This window comes from Podarcis cretensis (genome assembly GCF_951804945.1).
Source record: "Podarcis cretensis genome assembly, chromosome: 13".
Classification (NCBI taxonomy): Eukaryota; Metazoa; Chordata; class Lepidosauria; order Squamata; family Lacertidae; genus Podarcis; species Podarcis cretensis.
In genome coordinates this window covers 36,103,558-36,121,061 of record NC_137182.1, presented here as the reverse complement: position 1 = coordinate 36,121,061, position 17,504 = coordinate 36,103,558, and the positions used below count along the sequence as shown (strand labels likewise).

Here is a 17,504-nt window from a genome sequence, read left to right as displayed (position 1 = left end):
CTCATCCTGAAGCAAAGTTCTTAACCCAAGGTACTATTTCTGGGTTAGCAGAGTCTGTAATCTGAAGCATCTGTAACCTGAAGCGTCTGTAACCCGAGGTACCAATGTACTTCATATCAGCCGTGTTTCTTTGCTGGTTGGGTGGGGGAAAGCAGGGTGAGATACATTGTTTTTTCCACTGCTCAATGCACAAAGAGAGGCTGGTGAATCTCTTTCCCGTAGATTTATTTCATGTCAGCAGAAGTGCCAAATGCCTTTTCCTGGACTGTACCATCTTTCTTGAAGAGCAGGGAGAGGATTGTAAACTTCCCTGCACATTGAAAAACAGCAGGTTGAGAGGTTGGGTCAAACCCATCTTCCCATTTGGGTGTGTGTGTGTGTGGAGTTCTACAAGAAGTATGTTTAACGTGCTTTGCAAGCCAGGGTGCTGTGAGGTAAGGAGAAGTGGGTTTCTTTTGATGTTCTATTTCCCATTAAAATAGATGCCTCTCCAATCTCACATCATAATAAATGGGGTACATATCTGGATAAAATGCACATGCCTCGCTGCATCCAGCTTGGCATGGAGATGTCATTCGTTCTTTTATGTATGGGAAGGCTCCCCACCCTCAGAAAAGCATTGAAATGTGCAAATTGCACACACACCCCTGCAGCCTGCAGTCCAGATGGTACAGTCCAGAAAAGGCTTCACCACTTGATTCTACAGTGGTACCTCAGGTTAAGTACTTAATTCGTTCTGGAGGTCCGTTCTTAACCTGAAGCACCACTTTAGCTAATGGGGCCTCCTGCTGCTGCTGTGCCGCCAGAGCACGATTTCTGTTCTCATCCTGAAGCAAAGTTCTTAACCTGAAGCACTATTTATGGATTAGCAGAGTCTGTAACCTGAAGTGTATGTAACCTGAAGCATATGTAACCTGAGGTACCACTGTACTGAGCATATAAAACTTATCCTCTGGTATATCTGCATACAGGGCCCCTTCTGTCCTTGGGAGAGAACTTATGAGTTACACATTTCTCAGAGCACGTTCTGGGGTGTCTTGCAGTTGGGAGGAGGCAGGTAGATCTGGAACAGACTTAAGGATTGGCGAAGTCTTAGAGGCCCCCTTGATGTCTGGCTGATATGACATCAGAGCTTCTGAATGCGACAGATGTACCAAGATGATGTGCCTTCTCTTCCTCCCCCAAATGTCATAATTTAGTGCACCTGCCCTTCAACTTCCTGCTGGCGGCTGTGGTGCTTCCTTCCTGCCCAAGCAATCGAACAGCAGCACCGTCTCAGCCACAGCAGAGAAAAGAAGGCTCCATCCAGGCGTGAACTGGGAACCCCAGATGTGAGTTTTCACTGATGTGAGTGAGGAAGAGGAGGTGGAGGCAGTGGTGGTGCATGAGGAGTACTTAGGTGCTGACCCTTGTCGTGGCAATATCATATCCCAGGTGGTTGGGTTCTGGTCCCTGGGTCCCGTGGCAGAAGGAGCTGAGTTCCAGCTTCTGGGATTGTGCAGGGGGCACAAAGAGGAAGGAATGGCAGTGCAGATGGCTGGGCTGAGGGGGGTGGGATTCTGGGGGGAGGCGGAAAAGACTTTTTCATGTGGGTGTTAGTTTGGAGTCCGACTTTTTTCCTCCTGAGTGTCCCAGTGAGTGTAGTGTAACCAGTGACCAGGACCACAGACTCAAGCTTGTAAGAATTCAGTTTTGACACCTCAAAATATAGAAATAATTGAGAATTGAAAATGATGTGTTGGAGGTCATTTGGACCTACACTAAAGCTGTGTAGTTGTACATCAATAAACTGTTTAGTTCATTTTGGCTATAATCTTGGGTCTGTGGCCTTTGTTGCTGGCTAGGCTGTGCCCATTGCCCCACCAGGGTATGTAGGAATGCAAATTCAAACCCAGATTAACAGCGGGAATCAATAAATTGTTTTTCTTCATTGCACAGAGTGCTTCTTTTCCTGCCCTGTGCCTCCCCCACCCCCTGTTCTGATCACAATCTTTTTTCTGTCTTGCTACTGCATTCACTCTCTCCTTCCCTCCCTCCTATTTATCCATCTCTGGATAACACTGGGTTTGCTTTGAAGGGTGTGGGGCATAATAAACAAGTAACGCTACGTAAAAGAGGGCAAAAGAAATAGAACAGACACATCCACATAACAACATCCCTCGGATTTTGGCCTGGCACCCTCCGCCCCCAACCAACTTTCCCACCCCTTCGTTTTGCCATTTTGCTCCAGTTCCCTCCAACAAGCCAGTTTCCACCCAGTAACGGAACCCGTGGTTTGTGGTCACTTTGGCTTGTTGCCAGCGCTCCAATCAAGTGGAGTAGAAGTGGGGAGACTGTGTGTGTGTGTGTGTGTGTGTGTGTGTGTGTGTGTGTAAGGAGAGAGTTTGGCATTATTCAGAGGTGTCAAACGGTAGGTTTCTCGTAGGCCTCATCTCTTTCCCTGCCCCCTCCCACCTACTGAATCATGAGTGGCGCCTAGAAGGTCTCGGCTAACTTCTCTTCTCTCCCCAAGCAAGACATTGCAACCTTGCAGCTGCAGAGTTGCAGCTGCAAATTCCCTCCCACGGCACCCACAACACAGAGCGAGGCTTTTTGCGCTGGCGCCCAAATCCGGCTGTGGGTTGTTGTCACTGGCGTGAGTCACCCCTGCTCCCACTGCTGTTCCCACACTCTTTTTTCCCCCTATTCTGGGGGAGGGGAACATCAAACAACCTTCACTTACCACCTCGGGCTTCTGGAACAGGTTTTCTCTGTGTAGGAAATGTGGCATGGAATGTAGTATCTGGTAAAACATTTGGATGGTTGTGTGTGGGTGTTTTTATTAACAACATTTATACCCCAGTTAGGAGCAGCAGAAGCAGTTGCTTTAGACTGAATCAGACTATTGGTCCATCTTGCTCATTACTGTCAACACTGACTGGCAGCAGCTCCCCAGGGTTTCCCAGCCCTACCTGGAGATGCCTGGGATTAAATTTGGAATTTTCTGCATGCAAAGCAGATTCTCCACTACTGAGATACAGTCGTACCTTAGAAGTCGAACGGAATCCATTCCGGAAGTCCGTTTGACTTCCAAAACATTCAGAAACCAAAGTGCGGCTTCTGATTGGCCGCAGGAAGCTCCTGCTGCCAATCGGAAGCCCTATCGGATGTTCGGGTTGCAAAGAACGTTTGCAAACCAGAACACTCACTTCCAGTTTTTGATCGTTCATGAACCAGAACCTTTGACTTCCAAGGTGTTTGGGAGCCAAGGTACGACTGTACTGCCCTTCCTCAATAGTAGTAAAAGCTCTGAGCATTTGACAAGAAATTTTAAAATTAGCAATCAATAACAAGCAATTGTAAACAACTGAAAACATTAAAAAATAATATTAACTGTAAAAGGGATTGAAACATGGCAACATCTATCTGGATAGGCTTGCCTCAAAAAAAAAATGTTTTAAGCAGGTGCAAAAAAGAGGTACGAGGAAAGGCAATCCTGCATGTAGCCTGCTCCCAAATGCTTAAGGGCTTTATATGTGAATAGTAATACTTTAACTTGGCCTGGGTGCAAGTGAGAATTCAGTGCAGGTCTCTGAGCAAAAGTACTATATTCAGAGAGGGTCTCATTCCTGCCAGCAACTGTGCTGCACTAACTGAAGTTTGCGGGTTCAGTTCAAGGGAAGCCCCACATAAAGTGCATTGCAGTAATCCAGTCTTGAAGTCACCAGTGCCTGAATTACTGTAAATTCTCCCAGACCAGGAATGATCAAGGCACGTTTTGTACCATACGCAGCTGGCAAAAGACACTTCTAGTGCCTCAGGACATGCCAACACCCAAGTATAGAAGTGTCAGCTCCAAGTAGCTCTATGATGTTCTTTCATTCACGATGGAGATGTCTCCACTATACCTCCTAACCCAGCAATCTAACAATTTAACCTATGTCCATTTTTAAATTATTTTGTTTACATCTGTCTCTCTTCCCTGGAGCTCAAGGAGGTGTAGGGAGGGTTCTAGCCAATCTCCCATCCAGACCCAGACCACTTTGGCTTCAGCACAGTGGCTGCCGTAGGTGCCTTCAGACTAGGGGTGAGGGAGAAATCCAATTCAGTTGGCATTTCTCTGTTGGCATTAAGTGAACCTACCTAATCCACACTTTCCGAAGCTGTACATGAACTGAAATAAAGCTGTCTTTTGAAATTTGCACTCTTCTGAATTTTGCAATGCAATTCTCTAACCAAACAGTGCATAACAAAATGTGTATACTGGGGTAATGTGTGCATTTAAAAGGCATGTACAAGGGAAAATGCATTTTGTTAGGAGAATTTGCATTGCAAAACTATGTGTATTTAGGGAAATGAGTGAGTTCTCCACACACAAACATACACTGCTCCTTTCAGAAAGTTGGGGATGGCAAAACCCTATCAATTTGGGTCTCTCTCTTTTTCTCATTTTTACAGTCTTATGTTCAGATCTTCACATTAGTTTGCAATTTTTTTAAAAAATCCTCAAGAAAATTGATCAGCATTTTAGTGCAAATGTCTCCTAACAGACACCTCTGAAAGCAATTCTGTTAGCTAACTTCCCTATCTATTCCCCATCATGGTCACTTTTGTGGCAAACCATGACGCTGTTGTCTGTTTTCTCTTGTTGAAATCCAGAATGTGTATACCTGCCTTGGCTTTGTGAATTAGCATCCTGCTGAAAGGTACTGTGGATCATAGCCTAGAACCCCATTTGTATCTCCAAGCTTGTATTGAATTTGGGGGCTCCCTCCTTTCTAAAGCCTTCTTGAACCACCCACCCCAACCATTTTCTTTCGGCCCAGCCTCTTGGAGATTTCTTGTGCATCCTGCTGCTGCGTGCAGTTAAGCAGCCTGTCAATTGGGTTATTTCCACAGGACCACTGCTTGCTCTGCTGTGCTCCCTCCTGTTATCGCCTCCCTGGCTGATCTGTGGGGGTTTCTGTGGTCTATCAGTAATGGTGGGATTAGCACATGCATTTAAAAGAGAGCTCTCTCTGTGCTATTGATTGCCTTCCGGCGGCAAATTCATAAGGGAACAATGTTGTGTAAGGCTCAGTATCTCTCTGTGCACACAGGGCAATGGTGAGGCCCTACAGGCCATGTTGTTCCGCCCTGAGCGAACAGAGTATTCGGCCTAAAATGTTTCCTTAGAGCCAGCCTACCTGCAGAGTCAAACAGCAACTTTTTGGGACCCAAATCCCCCAGAATGCAGGCTGGTGCAGAGGAAGGGGGCAGCCAAGATCTCGGAGGGCTAAGCCAGGTGGGCGCCCCTGAAAGACTTAAGCTGTCATGCAAAAAACGCCCTGGACCTCTCAGCCAACTAGGGACTCTTGCCCCGGCCTCAGACAAGCTACGCGCAGGCCTGCTGCCAAACTATATAAGTATCGTGGAGATAACTCCCAAAATTGTAGCAAAAAGTTATCTCCCCCCCCTTTTTTTTTTTCTTCCACAGACGGATGCCAGCCATTGGCAAAATTGGGATTATTATATCTGTTTATACCCTAGGAGTTTAGGATAAGTAGTTTGTCTAGCTAGAGCAGAAAAACACAGTGCACAAGACTATCAGTGAGTTGCTTACTGAAATGCCAAAATGAAATTCATATACATTTGCAAAGCATTCACTGAGACAACATGATGTGCTACTCAGATAATAAAAAATGAGGGAGGGCTTTTAAGTTTGACCGAGGCAGAAAAAAAGCCTTGTGCTTTCCTTTGTGATTTGCCAGCGCTTCATTGGCAGATGGGCAAGAATTATTGGAGGCAGGTAAAAGGCTGTAAAAAGGATTCCCTGATAGGAAATTTGAAGAACATTCTTGTAGTGCAGGCCTGGCAAACTTCGTGTTTTTTAGAATCTACTTCAGATTTTTGCTAGAACCCCACAGTTCACTGGCCAGAGGTGGACACAAAACAGTAGCTTGGGTCAGAGTCAGACACAAAATGGTGGCCAGTGGGGTGGAGCCAATTATTTCTTGAACCCCATGAACCATACAGTGGGATGACCTAAATAAAAAATTAGCATGTGGCTGTAGAATGGGGATTCTAACAACCTAAATTTGGAGGGGGGAATCTTTTTGTTAAACTGTTGTTGGGAGTGAAAAACACTTGCCAGTCATTCCACGGTCTACCAGTTGAGATGTCCACACCTGCTAAGGCTGTGGCCTGAAGAACAGCAACCAAGACACTCTTTCCTCTACCTGTTGGATACTGAATGTTCCAAGTTCCCATTCAGGAAGAGAGAACAAATGCCTCTCTGCTGCTCTGTCTCCTAACATTCCAGCATTCATCGGGCCTAGCGAAGGGGCTACCACATCACAATGTAAGCAAGCTCAAGCTGTTCTCCCCCCACTCGGCTATCTTTTGTGACATGCTGCTGCTACATAGTGTGAAAATCCACCCAAGCACTGTCAAAACTCGAAATAAATTCTGAATAAGACATTTCAATAAGCTGAATTTTCTGGGTGGATAGGGACCGGGACAAACAGTTATATTTGGTTTCATTATCTGTTTAACGCACACCGAGAACTTGAATTTGGCTCTTTCCCCACAGGGCTATTGACATGTTGTACCGCTAAGCTGCTCAATGCTGTTTTTCACCTCGGAGTTTGCACCTGCCCTGACTCCAGGATACTGCTACTGTCCCCCTTGCAGGTGGCATGGATGCCTCGCACACGGGTGACATCTTCTGGGTGCTGGCATTTACTGTCCCACTTCTGGTGATTCTACTGGTGCTTTGCATTGACTGCCGGGACCCTGAATTAGACAGTTAAGTCTCTTCCGCCCTCCCCAAACTTCCTTTCACCAAGGAGCAAACAGTTCCCGACTTCTCCATTCATTGCTCTTACCCCAGTGAACTTCTTAATTACATTGGTGTCTCTTTCCCTCTCTCACAACAGCACAATCTGTTGATGATTATCAGTACAAGTAAGTGACTGGCCGGGGTTTAATTTGGGGGTAAAATGGGGGGGGGTGCAAAACCAGAGCTTGGGGAGGTTTGGAAAATGGATGCATGTTCTAAGGTAGCCAGATGCAATGGGCAGCTTCTACCCCAGAAAGAAAAGGTGCATTTCTTAACATTTCTCACCCCAACTCAGGTCCCAGGTTCAGTCCCTGGCATCTCCTAATAGGGCTGAGAAAGACTCTGGTCTGAAACCTTGTACAGCCCATGTCTGTCAGTGCAGACGAGGGATAAGGAACCCTGTAGCCTTCCAGATGTTGCTAGACTATAATAGCCCCTGGCTATTGGGAGGGTGGGGCTTGAGGCCGGTGGACGTTGGGAGTCCCAACAGTAGCTGGAGAGCCCTGGGTTCCCCATCCATGGTGCAGGCTGTTCTCTACAGAGTGAGATGGACCAATGGCCTGGCTCTGTAGAAAACAGCTTCTGATGTTTCATCCAATGGAAGGGGAGAGTTTCTTGTGCTGTTTTGGGGAGCAGATTGATATGTCTCTCAAGCATGATTCCTGTGCTGTCCATGAAGAGAAGAATGATTAATGCATTGCCCCCACAGGCCTTCAACTAGTGCACGTTCAAGTTCAACCTTCAAGTTGATACGTCCTCCCTGTGAGTAGCTGCCCATTTTAAAATTGAGGGCTGGTTTGTAGTCTCCGGCTTTATCTGCTCTTGGTTGTTGTTGTTGTTGTTGTTAATACTACTACTATTATTTATTACCATCACTGAAGTCTTTGGGAAGCTGATACAGCCATGTGGGGTCTCACTGAACAAATCTGCCCCACTGTTCTGCCTCAGCACCACCACCACCTCATCAAGCCACAATCTTACAGGATTCCTAACAATATCCTCTGCTCCAAACTTACAACTTTTAAATCTGAAATGCCATTGATGGCTATGCTCTGCCTCCACAGTTGGAAGCAACAATGCTTCTGAATACCAGTTGCTGGAAACCACAGGAAGTGAAAGCGCTATTATGCTCAAATCCTGCTTTTGGATTTCCCACAGGCATCTGGCTGACCACTTTGTGAACAGGATGCCAGACTAGATGGGCCATTGGCCTGATCCAGTAGGCTCTTATACTCTTAAATTCAACAAGGCATGGTCTTTTGACTCATTGCCAGTCAGAAGCAAACTACATGTGATACTAATTTGTGAGAAAGTCAGATTTTTTTGTTTATTTAATATCCATGAGCTGCTGTGCATGTGACTCCCCTCTCCAAATTTTCATTTGGAGCCCCCTCCCTCAGACTAATATAATAGCTGTGGTGAGGGGAGGGGGGGGGGCTATTTCCTTACTTATTTTATTAACAAAACCCAACTTCCACTTAGTGGTTTTCCTAAAACCTTACCACTGCCAACATTTAATATCACTTATACCCTTTGCACCTTTAACACACCAATAATCCTAATAGTAACTCTGTGATATAGGCATGGTCCGTAGTTACTATATTTAACAAAGGTATTAATATCTATGTATTGCAAGCTTCTATAGTGCACCAGCTTATGTGGTAACTTTAATATACAGTAGCACTGTATTTTTAGATGGTTATATACTGTACTAATTTATTAGTGTTACTTTGATTCCAAAAGCTTACTTTGCACTACTATTACAGCTTTGCAAAAGCGGTTAGTTACCCCATTAAAACACTTTTGCCAGATTGCCCTTGTATTTACTTCACCCTGGTTGTGCCTCACCAACACTATAACTGCGGACTTTTACTGAAGCCTTTGTTTTAACCCCTACTGACGTACTGAGAAGCACATGTCTTCTTTTACTGTACTGTCATACCTCGGCTTACAGACGCCTCAGGTTGTGTTTTTTTAGGTTACAGACTGCCGAAACCCGGAAGTACTGGAACGGGTTACTTCCGGGTTTTGGCGGTCGCACATGCGCAGACGCACCAAATTGCAACCCGCGCATGCGCAGACACGGGTTGTGAACACTGCGGGTTGCAAACATGCATCCCACACAGATCACGTTCGCAACCCGAGCATCCACTGTACTGGAATCTATACTCTTGCTTTCCTTCTAGACAGCAGAGTCCAGCAGCCAAAAGTGTCATTCACCTCTGCCCTCTTGGCAGAGGTGGAGCTAGCTGCTCCGGCACCTGGAGCAGCGCACATGCTGTGCACCCAGGGGCGGGGCTAGCTGGGCGCATGGGGGCAGGGCTAGCTGGGCCCGCGGCGAGTGTCCCAGGGAGCGGGGGGCGGTGTCACCTCCCCTCAGGGATGATACCCGGGGCAGACCGCCCCCACCACACCCCTCTTCCTCTGCCACTGCCTCAGTGCTGTAAATGATGAGTTGTTCTTCTTGGCTCTTCAGCCTAAGCCGAGTGATTCACCTGACTTACCCCAGCCAGTCTTTGGCCACTCTGCCTTCCCTTCAGGTCTTCTTCTTTCCTCTTCTGTGTGTGATCCAGCCTGGACTGAGCTCCTTGACTGGCCAGCACCCAGCTTTATAGTCTGCCAGTCTAGTCCCAGCCAATCACGCTGTCTAATTAACATTCTAAACCTGCAACCACCAACCAGAATATGCATATCTTCTATCCGTCTTTTGCATACTTTGAGTTCCATCTCTAGCCCCTCCTCCGCTGTCAGTTGAGGTCCCCCACTGACAGTTAAACCAACTTTTACCTGACCAGAAAGAAGACTTCCCCCACCAAACACATTGCAGTGTACATCAGAAAACAAATGACAAAGCACACCACTCAAAATACATTGAAACACTGGTGAAATGAGCAGGACTTCTTCACAATAGTGCAGGCAGGGGAAAGCAATTTTAATTGGGATTGTAAACTTCTCAAACTGCAGCCCTGATTTATGTATTGAGGGTCCTGTAACTTTTACATCTTCTTAAAAACTTTTGAAAAACTTTGCTACCATATGCCCATGGCTACCCATCAAAACATATTCCCTTATGGTTTGCAAAACAAAACACAACATAATAATTTTAAAACATTTTAAAATGTGCTAACACAGCGTGAAAAATTGTGATCCGTTATCCAAATGCAGCTTACACCATTAGAGCCCAGATCTTGTGTTGTTTTAAAATTCAAATTGTTTTTAAAGGCCTGGATGGATAAAAGCAAATGTCTCCCCTTGTGCCAAAAAGGCCACAAACCTGATGGTAAGCAGCTCTCTCTGGGGAGGCCCTTTTGGAGCAGAGGTGCCACCACCAGAAAGGCCCTCTCCCTAGTAGCTGCCCCCTCCTGTAGCCTGGCAGGGCTGATGAGGTAGGGCCTCTGGCTCTGAAGAGAGGAACCTAAGGTTTGAGTGGGTGTGCATTTGGGAGAAGACAACCTTTCAATTTACCTGGTCCTCCCAAGCCATTAAAGACTTGAGTGTGGCCTTTGTGCTGCTGCTGCTTTTTGGGGGGGGGGAGTGGGGCATGGGAGGTGAGCCAAAAGCTGGGATCTCATGCAATCCTCTCAGGTGATGGCATCTGCGTTCTTCTCTTTCTTCAACCTTTCAGCCCCACCTTGGCCTGCCGTTTCATCCCAACCAGACACGTGGAGGTAAGCAGTCCCTGAACAATTTGCAAGCTGTTTACTGAGCATCCAGACATCCCCAACACCACACACTTCTATTTTGAGCAAAGAATAAGCTTGTTTCTGTGAGTGAGCACATGTGCTTGAAGCCTTGCCCTCTAGTACAGTGGTACCTCAGTTTTTGAACAACTCCGTTGACGAACATTTCGGTTTTCGAATGCCTCAAACCTGGAAGTAAATCCTTCGGTTTTCGAACACGCCTCGGAAGTCGAACATACCATGTGGCTTCTGCTGAGTGCAAGATCCTGAGGCCTAGATGTTGGCTATTGAGTTTTTGGTTTTCAAACGTTTCAGAACTCCGAACGGTCTTCTGGAATGGATTATGTTCGGAAACCGAGGTACCACTGTATGTCTGCACACAAGCAAATGTATTTTGCGTGTGGGGGAACATCAGTCACCGCTGGTTTTAAAGCTGTATGGGTACAATGACCACTCCCCACATCAAATGGGGGGTGTGGTCATGTGCAGCCCCCCACATCCCAGTGTGGCTCCTGGTAGTACGGGCTGGCTTTGCCCTCCCCAGGCTGGATACCTGGAGGTCTCTGCCTACGTCAGCCAATCACCCAATCCCGCCTGGGAAGGCATTGCCAGGGGATCAGCCAGGTAGGGGGAGGGACTGCTCTGCCCACACAACAGAAGGTGAATCTTACCTGCGAAGCGTCAGTTGGATCCAGAGCTTCTCCCACCCTGCCCTCCCTCAGTTAAGCCTTCTTTTGCAGTTTAACCTCTTCTCCACAGTTATGCGGGCGCTGCTACGTCATGGTCGCTGTTGAAGGGCCGGAAAGGAATTTTCCTGCATTGGCAGGTTTTGCTTAAAATGTCACAACTTTGGTGGTTTCAGGCCTTGGGCGGAATCCTTTAGTCTATCTTCCTAAATGGGGGGGCCTGAAGCGGTGACCCCTCTTGCGGTGGTATTCCCAGGGTTCCCCATTAAAGGGGTTTTGAGGGGAGGCACTGGCCATATGCCGAGAGGTTGTCATTGCTATCCCCTGTGACAGCGACGATACCGGGGGGGGGGGGGGGGCTCTCTGCTTGAACATATGTTCTCCAGAGCCAGCCCAATCCCCACACATTGTGGATAACCCTGAAGCCTCCCAGATCCCCAGCTGGGGACTGGGAAGGATAAACGCCTAATGCCTGAGCCAAGGTCTCCCTTCATCTGAAACTTAATAAAGCTGTGGCCAATTTTAATCCCATAGCATGTTGTCTTGCGTCATTATTCTGCTCGGGGGTCACCCAGGGTTGGGGGGACTCCGCCTGTCCACGCAATGTTCACCACTGCCCACATTGATCCTGTAGTTTCTTGAAAAATGTTGCTGTGTGTGTGAGAGAGTAAGTGTGTCCCTCCCAACCAGCTCTGATCTGGTTTGAAAACATAGACCATGTAAAGACATCCATGTTCCCTCCCCACCCCCTGGGGTGGACAGACAGCGGGCAACTTCAAAACGCACCCAACTGTACTGATGTTTACATTAATGTACAAATGTGATTCTGAATGCTGTGTGGAAGAGGTTAGCTCCCTTGTTACGCTTTAAGCTGGTGACTATTCACTCAATATAACAAATGCTGCATAAAAACCCATAAAGAAGCAAAGCAATATACAGCAAAAGAGTAAGGCAGAATTCTAGCTCAGAGGTCCTCCAAAATGCTTGGGCAAATAAGAGTCTGACTCTTAACCCTTCCCAGTGCATCATCCATTATTATTATTATTATTATTATTATTATTATTATTATTATTATTATTCCACCCATCTGGCTTGGTTTCCCCCAGCCACTCTGGGTGGCTCCCAACAGAATATTAAAAACATGATAAAACATCAAACATAAGAAACTTCCCTAATATCTTTCACACAGGGCAGTTGGTAAGAGAAAATTGTAAAAACCCTACATTTAGATGCAAAAGCATCACTTGCCTTCAGCTTCAGAGAATATCTCCAGTTGGCATTCTTTCAGCACCTATGGATTCCTCGTCAAAATGGGGGTGATGGCTGGAATAAGAAAAGCATGTTGGGAGCATCATCTTGGTCCCCTTGTCATTCCAAGGCTTCTTTCATACCTGTATTTAACCCCTTTCCCTCTTTGTTCACAGGCACAGCAGATGCCCCCCATGCAGTCTTTCCTATCCAGCACCGTCATACAAAGTTGAAAGGGACAATGGTGAGTTGTGAAGGAAATCGGGGTGGGGGTGGGTTTTTTTTGCAAGGTTTAGGAAGTGGAGGGGTTGGGGGGCTTCTTTCCTACCGAAGCCTTTAAAGGGCAATGGGAGGCTGAGGTTGGGAATCTAACCATTGGGATGAATAGCCTTTTGAAGGTCTACTTCTATGAAATAGAAACTGGGGGATGAGGGGCAAATGGTATTGGTCTGGGAAGCTGCAGGCACTCAGTAGGCTTAATCAGTGCCCTCCTTTTCTCTTTGTGGCATGTCCCTTTCTCAGAAAGCATTCCCAGTTATGAAAACCAAGATGAAGGTGAGTAGAAATTATTGGTTTTAAGGCCACTTTCTGGAACATACAGCTTGGCTCACTTGCATGAGTCATCTACTTGCTCTGCAGTTTTGCAGTGCTCTTGGACTTGACTGTGTCTCACCGTGACTGGATTCTGCAGGCTGGTTTTGGCTCAGTATGGGGTGGGGGTTCCCAGCATATGTGAATGTAAGCTCATATGCATATCATAACTCTGCTAATGCTCTCTGTGCTTCCAGTACAAGCTGGTGCCACTGATGATGAGGATAATGATGACAACTATATCCCTCCATACATGTAAGTCTGGGGGGGGGGGTCAGAGGTCAAACCTTATAATGGATTTTAGCTGGATCACTCATAGGAACCTGTTGGCACACTATGTACTCTGCATCTATAAAGTCCCCAGCATCTCTGCTTAATGGATTATATACCACCTTTCTTCCGCTTGCTTCATCAGTGTTGTTCACTGCTTAAAGCAGGGATAGGGAATGTGTGGTAGTTGGACCGCAGCTGCCATCAGCCCCAGCCAGCACAGCCAAAGGCCAAGGGTGATGGGAGTTGTACTCCAGCCAAATCTGGATCCTCTCCAGACTGTGCAAAACGGATTCCATTTTCTAAATCTGCATACTTTATACTAGCAAATTTACATTTGCACAATTACCGCAGACCAAATCACTCTGCTGCTTTTGCACAACAAATCCACTTTGAAACAAAGTGCACATTTTGCAGTAGGGAAAGTGGTGGGAAAATATGAAATATTATATGAAAAATATTAAACCACCAGCAGTTAATATGTTATAAATGGATGCCAACACACAAACAAACAAAATCTAAAACATCTAAAAACACCTTTAAAAATGCAATTCCAGTACAGAGCTGCCTTGGGACTAGGATTAGCTGCGAAAGGCAGTATCCAAATGAAAATATATACCGTAAGCAGTGTTGGCCCTTGACCTCAGAAAACTGCTGCCAGTCCGAGCAGCCAATGCTGCATGAGATGGATTGGTGGGTTTCATTCAGCAGGAGTCAACTCCTTATTTCTCAGATCAGTGCAGCACCAAAGCTTCTTTTCCCTTCTCTTCCACAGTGACGTGCTGCCAGATGCGCCACTTACAGATCAAGGCAATGGAGACGGTGCTTCCACAGGTGAGTTGGCAGCAGGTGGGATGGACTGACTCCCTCCTGGCATCGGGGCTGGGGTTCTCTTGGAGGGTGTTGTGGCAACCCATCTGTCTACAACCTCTTAAAATTCAGAGTCATCTAAATGTAGCATTTATTTCTCTCCCACCTTACATCCGAGGAACTCGGAGGTGCTGTAAATGGCTCCTCCCCTCTCCCATTCACAGCAACCCTGCAGAGTAGGTTAGGCTAAGAGACCTGATCCAAGATCACCCAATAAGCCTCTTGGCTGAGTGGAGATTGAACCCTGGTCTCCCAGGTCCTGCTGCAACACCCTAACCCAGTGATGGACAAACTTGGCCCTCCAGCTGTCTTGGAACTACAACTTCCACCATCCCTAGCTAACAGGACCAATAGTCGGGGATGATGGGAACTGTAGTCCCAAAACAGCTGGAGGGCCAAGTTTGGCCATCACTGCTGCATCACAGTGATTCTAAATGAGAAAGTAACTTGGGACACAGTTGGGAAAGGGCAGTGTTTGAAGTGCTTCCGGTTTTTCCTTTTCAGATTCCCTAGGGGAGCAGTATGAGAATGTGCTTGAGTGTGAGCGGAATTCGCCCGGTGAGTGTGGAAAGTAGATCTATGGGGCCCGGGTAGTCAGGAATGTGGGCATAGGATTGCACTGAAAATGGAGGTGGGTTTGTACATGTCGGGCACAGCTGGACATATCATTAGGCAGAATCAGGGCCACGCCGAATCGAGTGGATCGAAGGTTAATTTTTGGTGTCCCAGAGCATTCAGTGGAGCTTACTCCCTAGTAAGGGCATTTAGGGTTGCAGGCAGAAGCAACTAACTGAAAGATCCAGCCAATGCTGACCCGTTTTGCACTAGTTGCCAGAGACTTATATTAAAAAAACTTTGCTATGAGCAGCCTTGCTTCCAATATTTTTAAAACCGTATAATAATTTGCATAGCTCCTGCAAAGCAGTATACCACCTTGGCAAAAAATAAAAAATAAAATATTGTGTGCTGCAGGTTTCATTGTGCTGAGCAGATGGCCCACATAAGCTATTGTTTATGTGTCCATCCCAGAGGCTGAGTCAAGGAGCTTTGTGGTTGTGGGAGGGGACTTGAAACTGGGTCTTCTTGAGTTAAACCAGCTCCTTCATGCTGTCTCTGGTGTGACTGAGCAAGCAAGAGGCACTGCTGAGGTGGGTGCAGTGCAGGGTGATCCGTCAGGACAAACAGGACACTTCCCCACCAAGCTCAGTCTGTCCTCAGCCCAACCCCTTTTGACGACCTCCTTCCTTACAAGCGGTCCAAGAGGTAGCGCCATCTGCTGGACTCTTCTGCCTTAATTTCAGGGTTGCCTTTGTCAAACTCGGCAGGAAGGAAGGGTGTGGAGAAAACTAGAATGAGTTGGCTCCACCCATCACTGGGTCTAGCTCCCCCTACTGTTGACCTCCCTGCCTTCTGCCCACACAGTCCCAGTGGACACCAGTCTCTCCACTGGATGTACCTCAGAACCTTCATTAAATCTTCCATTTTCTCTCACCGTCAAAGGTGACTATGTCAACGTACTAGAACCAGAAGCTACCATCGTGGGTCCTTGTTTTGGTGAGTAGAAAAAGCCTGCTGTGTGGGCCTGCTAGGAAGTTCTCATTTAATTTCCCTATAGTCCCTCATTATCCATTTCTCTCACTAATTGCCTGAGGGCTATGGGTGGGGCCCTATATCTCCCTGCCATAATTTTAAGTCCTTTTTCATTTTCCTGTAGTTGGCAGTGGCACCAGTGATCGGGAAAGTGAAGATGACACTCCGGACTATGAGAATGTCTGTCCTGGGCTTTGAGGTATCTGGATTATGGTGTCTGTTTGGGGCACGGGACGGATGTGGGGTGTGTGTGTGTGGATGTGGCTTCATATGTATGATAGAGGGCAACCCTAGAACCTGCATGCCAGCAATCACCTCTGAGCATTTGTAGACTCTTAACCAACATCTCTTTCTCCCTAGGTTAAAAGGTTCCTTTGCCGGTTGCTCCAGTCACCTATATGCAGGATGCATTACCTGGTTGGCCTAAGGACACTGCCTTCCCAGTCACCCTCAAATATTGCCATAACTTATTGCCCTCCTTTGCACTTTGCCTGACACATCCTGAGAATTTTCCACAATACTATAGAATCTTGGAAGCAAGATTCAGAAGCTTGACTGTCCATGTGGAACTGGTCTTCTAACACTCCCCACCCCCCCAGCCCGCAAAGCATTCTGGGTTGTTTATGTCTCTTGGCTAAATAAATAACTGGTAATTCCATCATTGTTGTACTTGAAAGGGAATTGGGCAGGATTATGGATGGGGAGAGATGCCTAGAAGGGTCTGAACAGAGTCTGCAGGGATCAGGTGAACAGATAAGTCTTGGCAATTGCTAAACAGTGCACTGGGATTCTAACTTTGGTTTCTACTTAAACTGAAATGAACCTCGGAGGTTCCTTGCTTCCTTGAGCACTGCAGCCTGCATTCGGTTACTTGGGACGACAGAGTATTAGAGTATTAGAGACATTATGCAACATTTTTGCTTCCTCGACTTGGGATGCTTACACACAAGGCTTTTAATGTGGAATCACTGTGCTTCATCCACTCTTATTTATGCTCCATCTTTCAGTTTTCAAAAGCACGGCACCTAGGCAGTTTCCATCATTAAAGTAACAAGCAGTGCTTTTTTTCTGGGAGTACGCATACCCCTAACATTTTGTGAATCTAAGTTTGACCTCATTGAGCGGCAGTATGAATAGGAAAATGAGAGTACCCCCAAACATCTTTTTAAGCAAAAAAAAGCACTGGTAAAAAGTCATTTTTTTAAAAAAATAGCATTAAATCAAGCCGATCAAACAGATCCACAAGGAGATGGAAATTAAAGGAGGCCAAAAGCTTATCAGAATACAGTGTAAACAAAATTTATGGCTGCCTTCTAAACTCCAGAAAAACACTTGCCTGTCCTCTGTGCAACACAGTAGAGGATGAGAGGGATGCAGGCTACTGGATTATTTTATTTTTGCTTTTCCTTGGATTCACAGAGTCCTGAAGGTATTGCTGCTCATTTTGTGAACAAGAGTCATATAATACCCACACCTGCCCAGCTCCATTCGCCTCTAAGTGCAACGTTGGTTTTGGGAACCTCTTCTGTTTATGAGAAGTTGGCATACACTGATGGATGGAACAAGTCACAGCCGCTGCCACTCTTAATCTTATCTTCCATATGTTTTGTAAGCACAAGCCTCTTGGTGCAAGACCTTTGGGGCAGAGGGTGATGCCCTGCAGCCAGGTTCTTGAATTGACTATCTGCCCGAGGCAAATGCCATTTTTATTCCACACCCAAGTCGCCACCAGCATTCAAGATAGGCCAGATGTTTCTTGCATAATAACCA

At 46.5% G+C, this 17,504-nt stretch overlaps 1 protein-coding gene and 1 long non-coding RNA gene across 8 annotated transcripts; one reads left to right on the top strand and one right to left on the bottom strand.

Annotated features, from left to right (window-relative positions):
* Window positions 1-839: 839 nt before the first annotated feature.
* On the top strand, window positions 840-16,392 carry LAT (linker for activation of T cells). Of its 7 annotated transcripts, none has more exons than XM_079951472.1 (14): window positions 840-1,331; window positions 6,132-6,319; window positions 6,652-6,765; window positions 6,897-6,924; window positions 7,509-7,561; window positions 10,425-10,467; window positions 12,590-12,657; window positions 12,936-12,968; window positions 13,202-13,259; window positions 14,050-14,108; window positions 14,649-14,702; window positions 15,645-15,698; window positions 15,859-15,933; window positions 16,095-16,392. In XM_079951472.1, exons 3-13 carry the CDS (start codon window positions 6,657-6,659, stop codon window positions 15,930-15,932), a joined length of 633 nt encoding a protein of 210 aa, XP_079807598.1. In that variant the 5' UTR covers window positions 840-1,331; window positions 6,132-6,319; window positions 6,652-6,656; the 3' UTR covers window position 15,933; window positions 16,095-16,392. The 7 variants fall into 7 exon arrangements, with proteins under 7 accessions (XP_079807598.1, XP_079807595.1, XP_079807596.1 ...); XM_079951469.1 differs by having other exon boundaries at window positions 841-1,331; window positions 6,551-6,765; XM_079951470.1 differs by lacking the exon at window positions 6,132-6,319 and having other exon boundaries at window positions 841-1,331.
* Window positions 16,094-17,301, bottom strand: LOC307201929. Its single transcript, XR_013832787.1, has 2 exons — window positions 17,054-17,301; window positions 16,094-16,540 (listed from the first exon to the last, which is right to left on the bottom strand). It is a non-coding gene; the product is annotated as an uncharacterized lncRNA (long non-coding RNA).
* Window positions 17,302-17,504: the final 203 nt, after the last annotated feature.

Bases quoted from the DNA above. Each gene is read 5' to 3' on its own strand.
- LAT (XM_079951472.1), top strand. From the start codon at position 6,657: ATGGATGCCTCGCACACGGGTGACATCTTCTGGGTGCTGGCATTTACT. The intron at 10,468-12,589 runs GTAAGCAGTCCC...CTTTGTTCACAG, and splicing joins TCCCAACCAGACACGTGGAG to GCACAGCAGATGCCCCCCAT. The intron at 12,969-13,201 runs GTGAGTAGAAAT...CTGTGCTTCCAG, and splicing joins TTATGAAAACCAAGATGAAG to TACAAGCTGGTGCCACTGAT.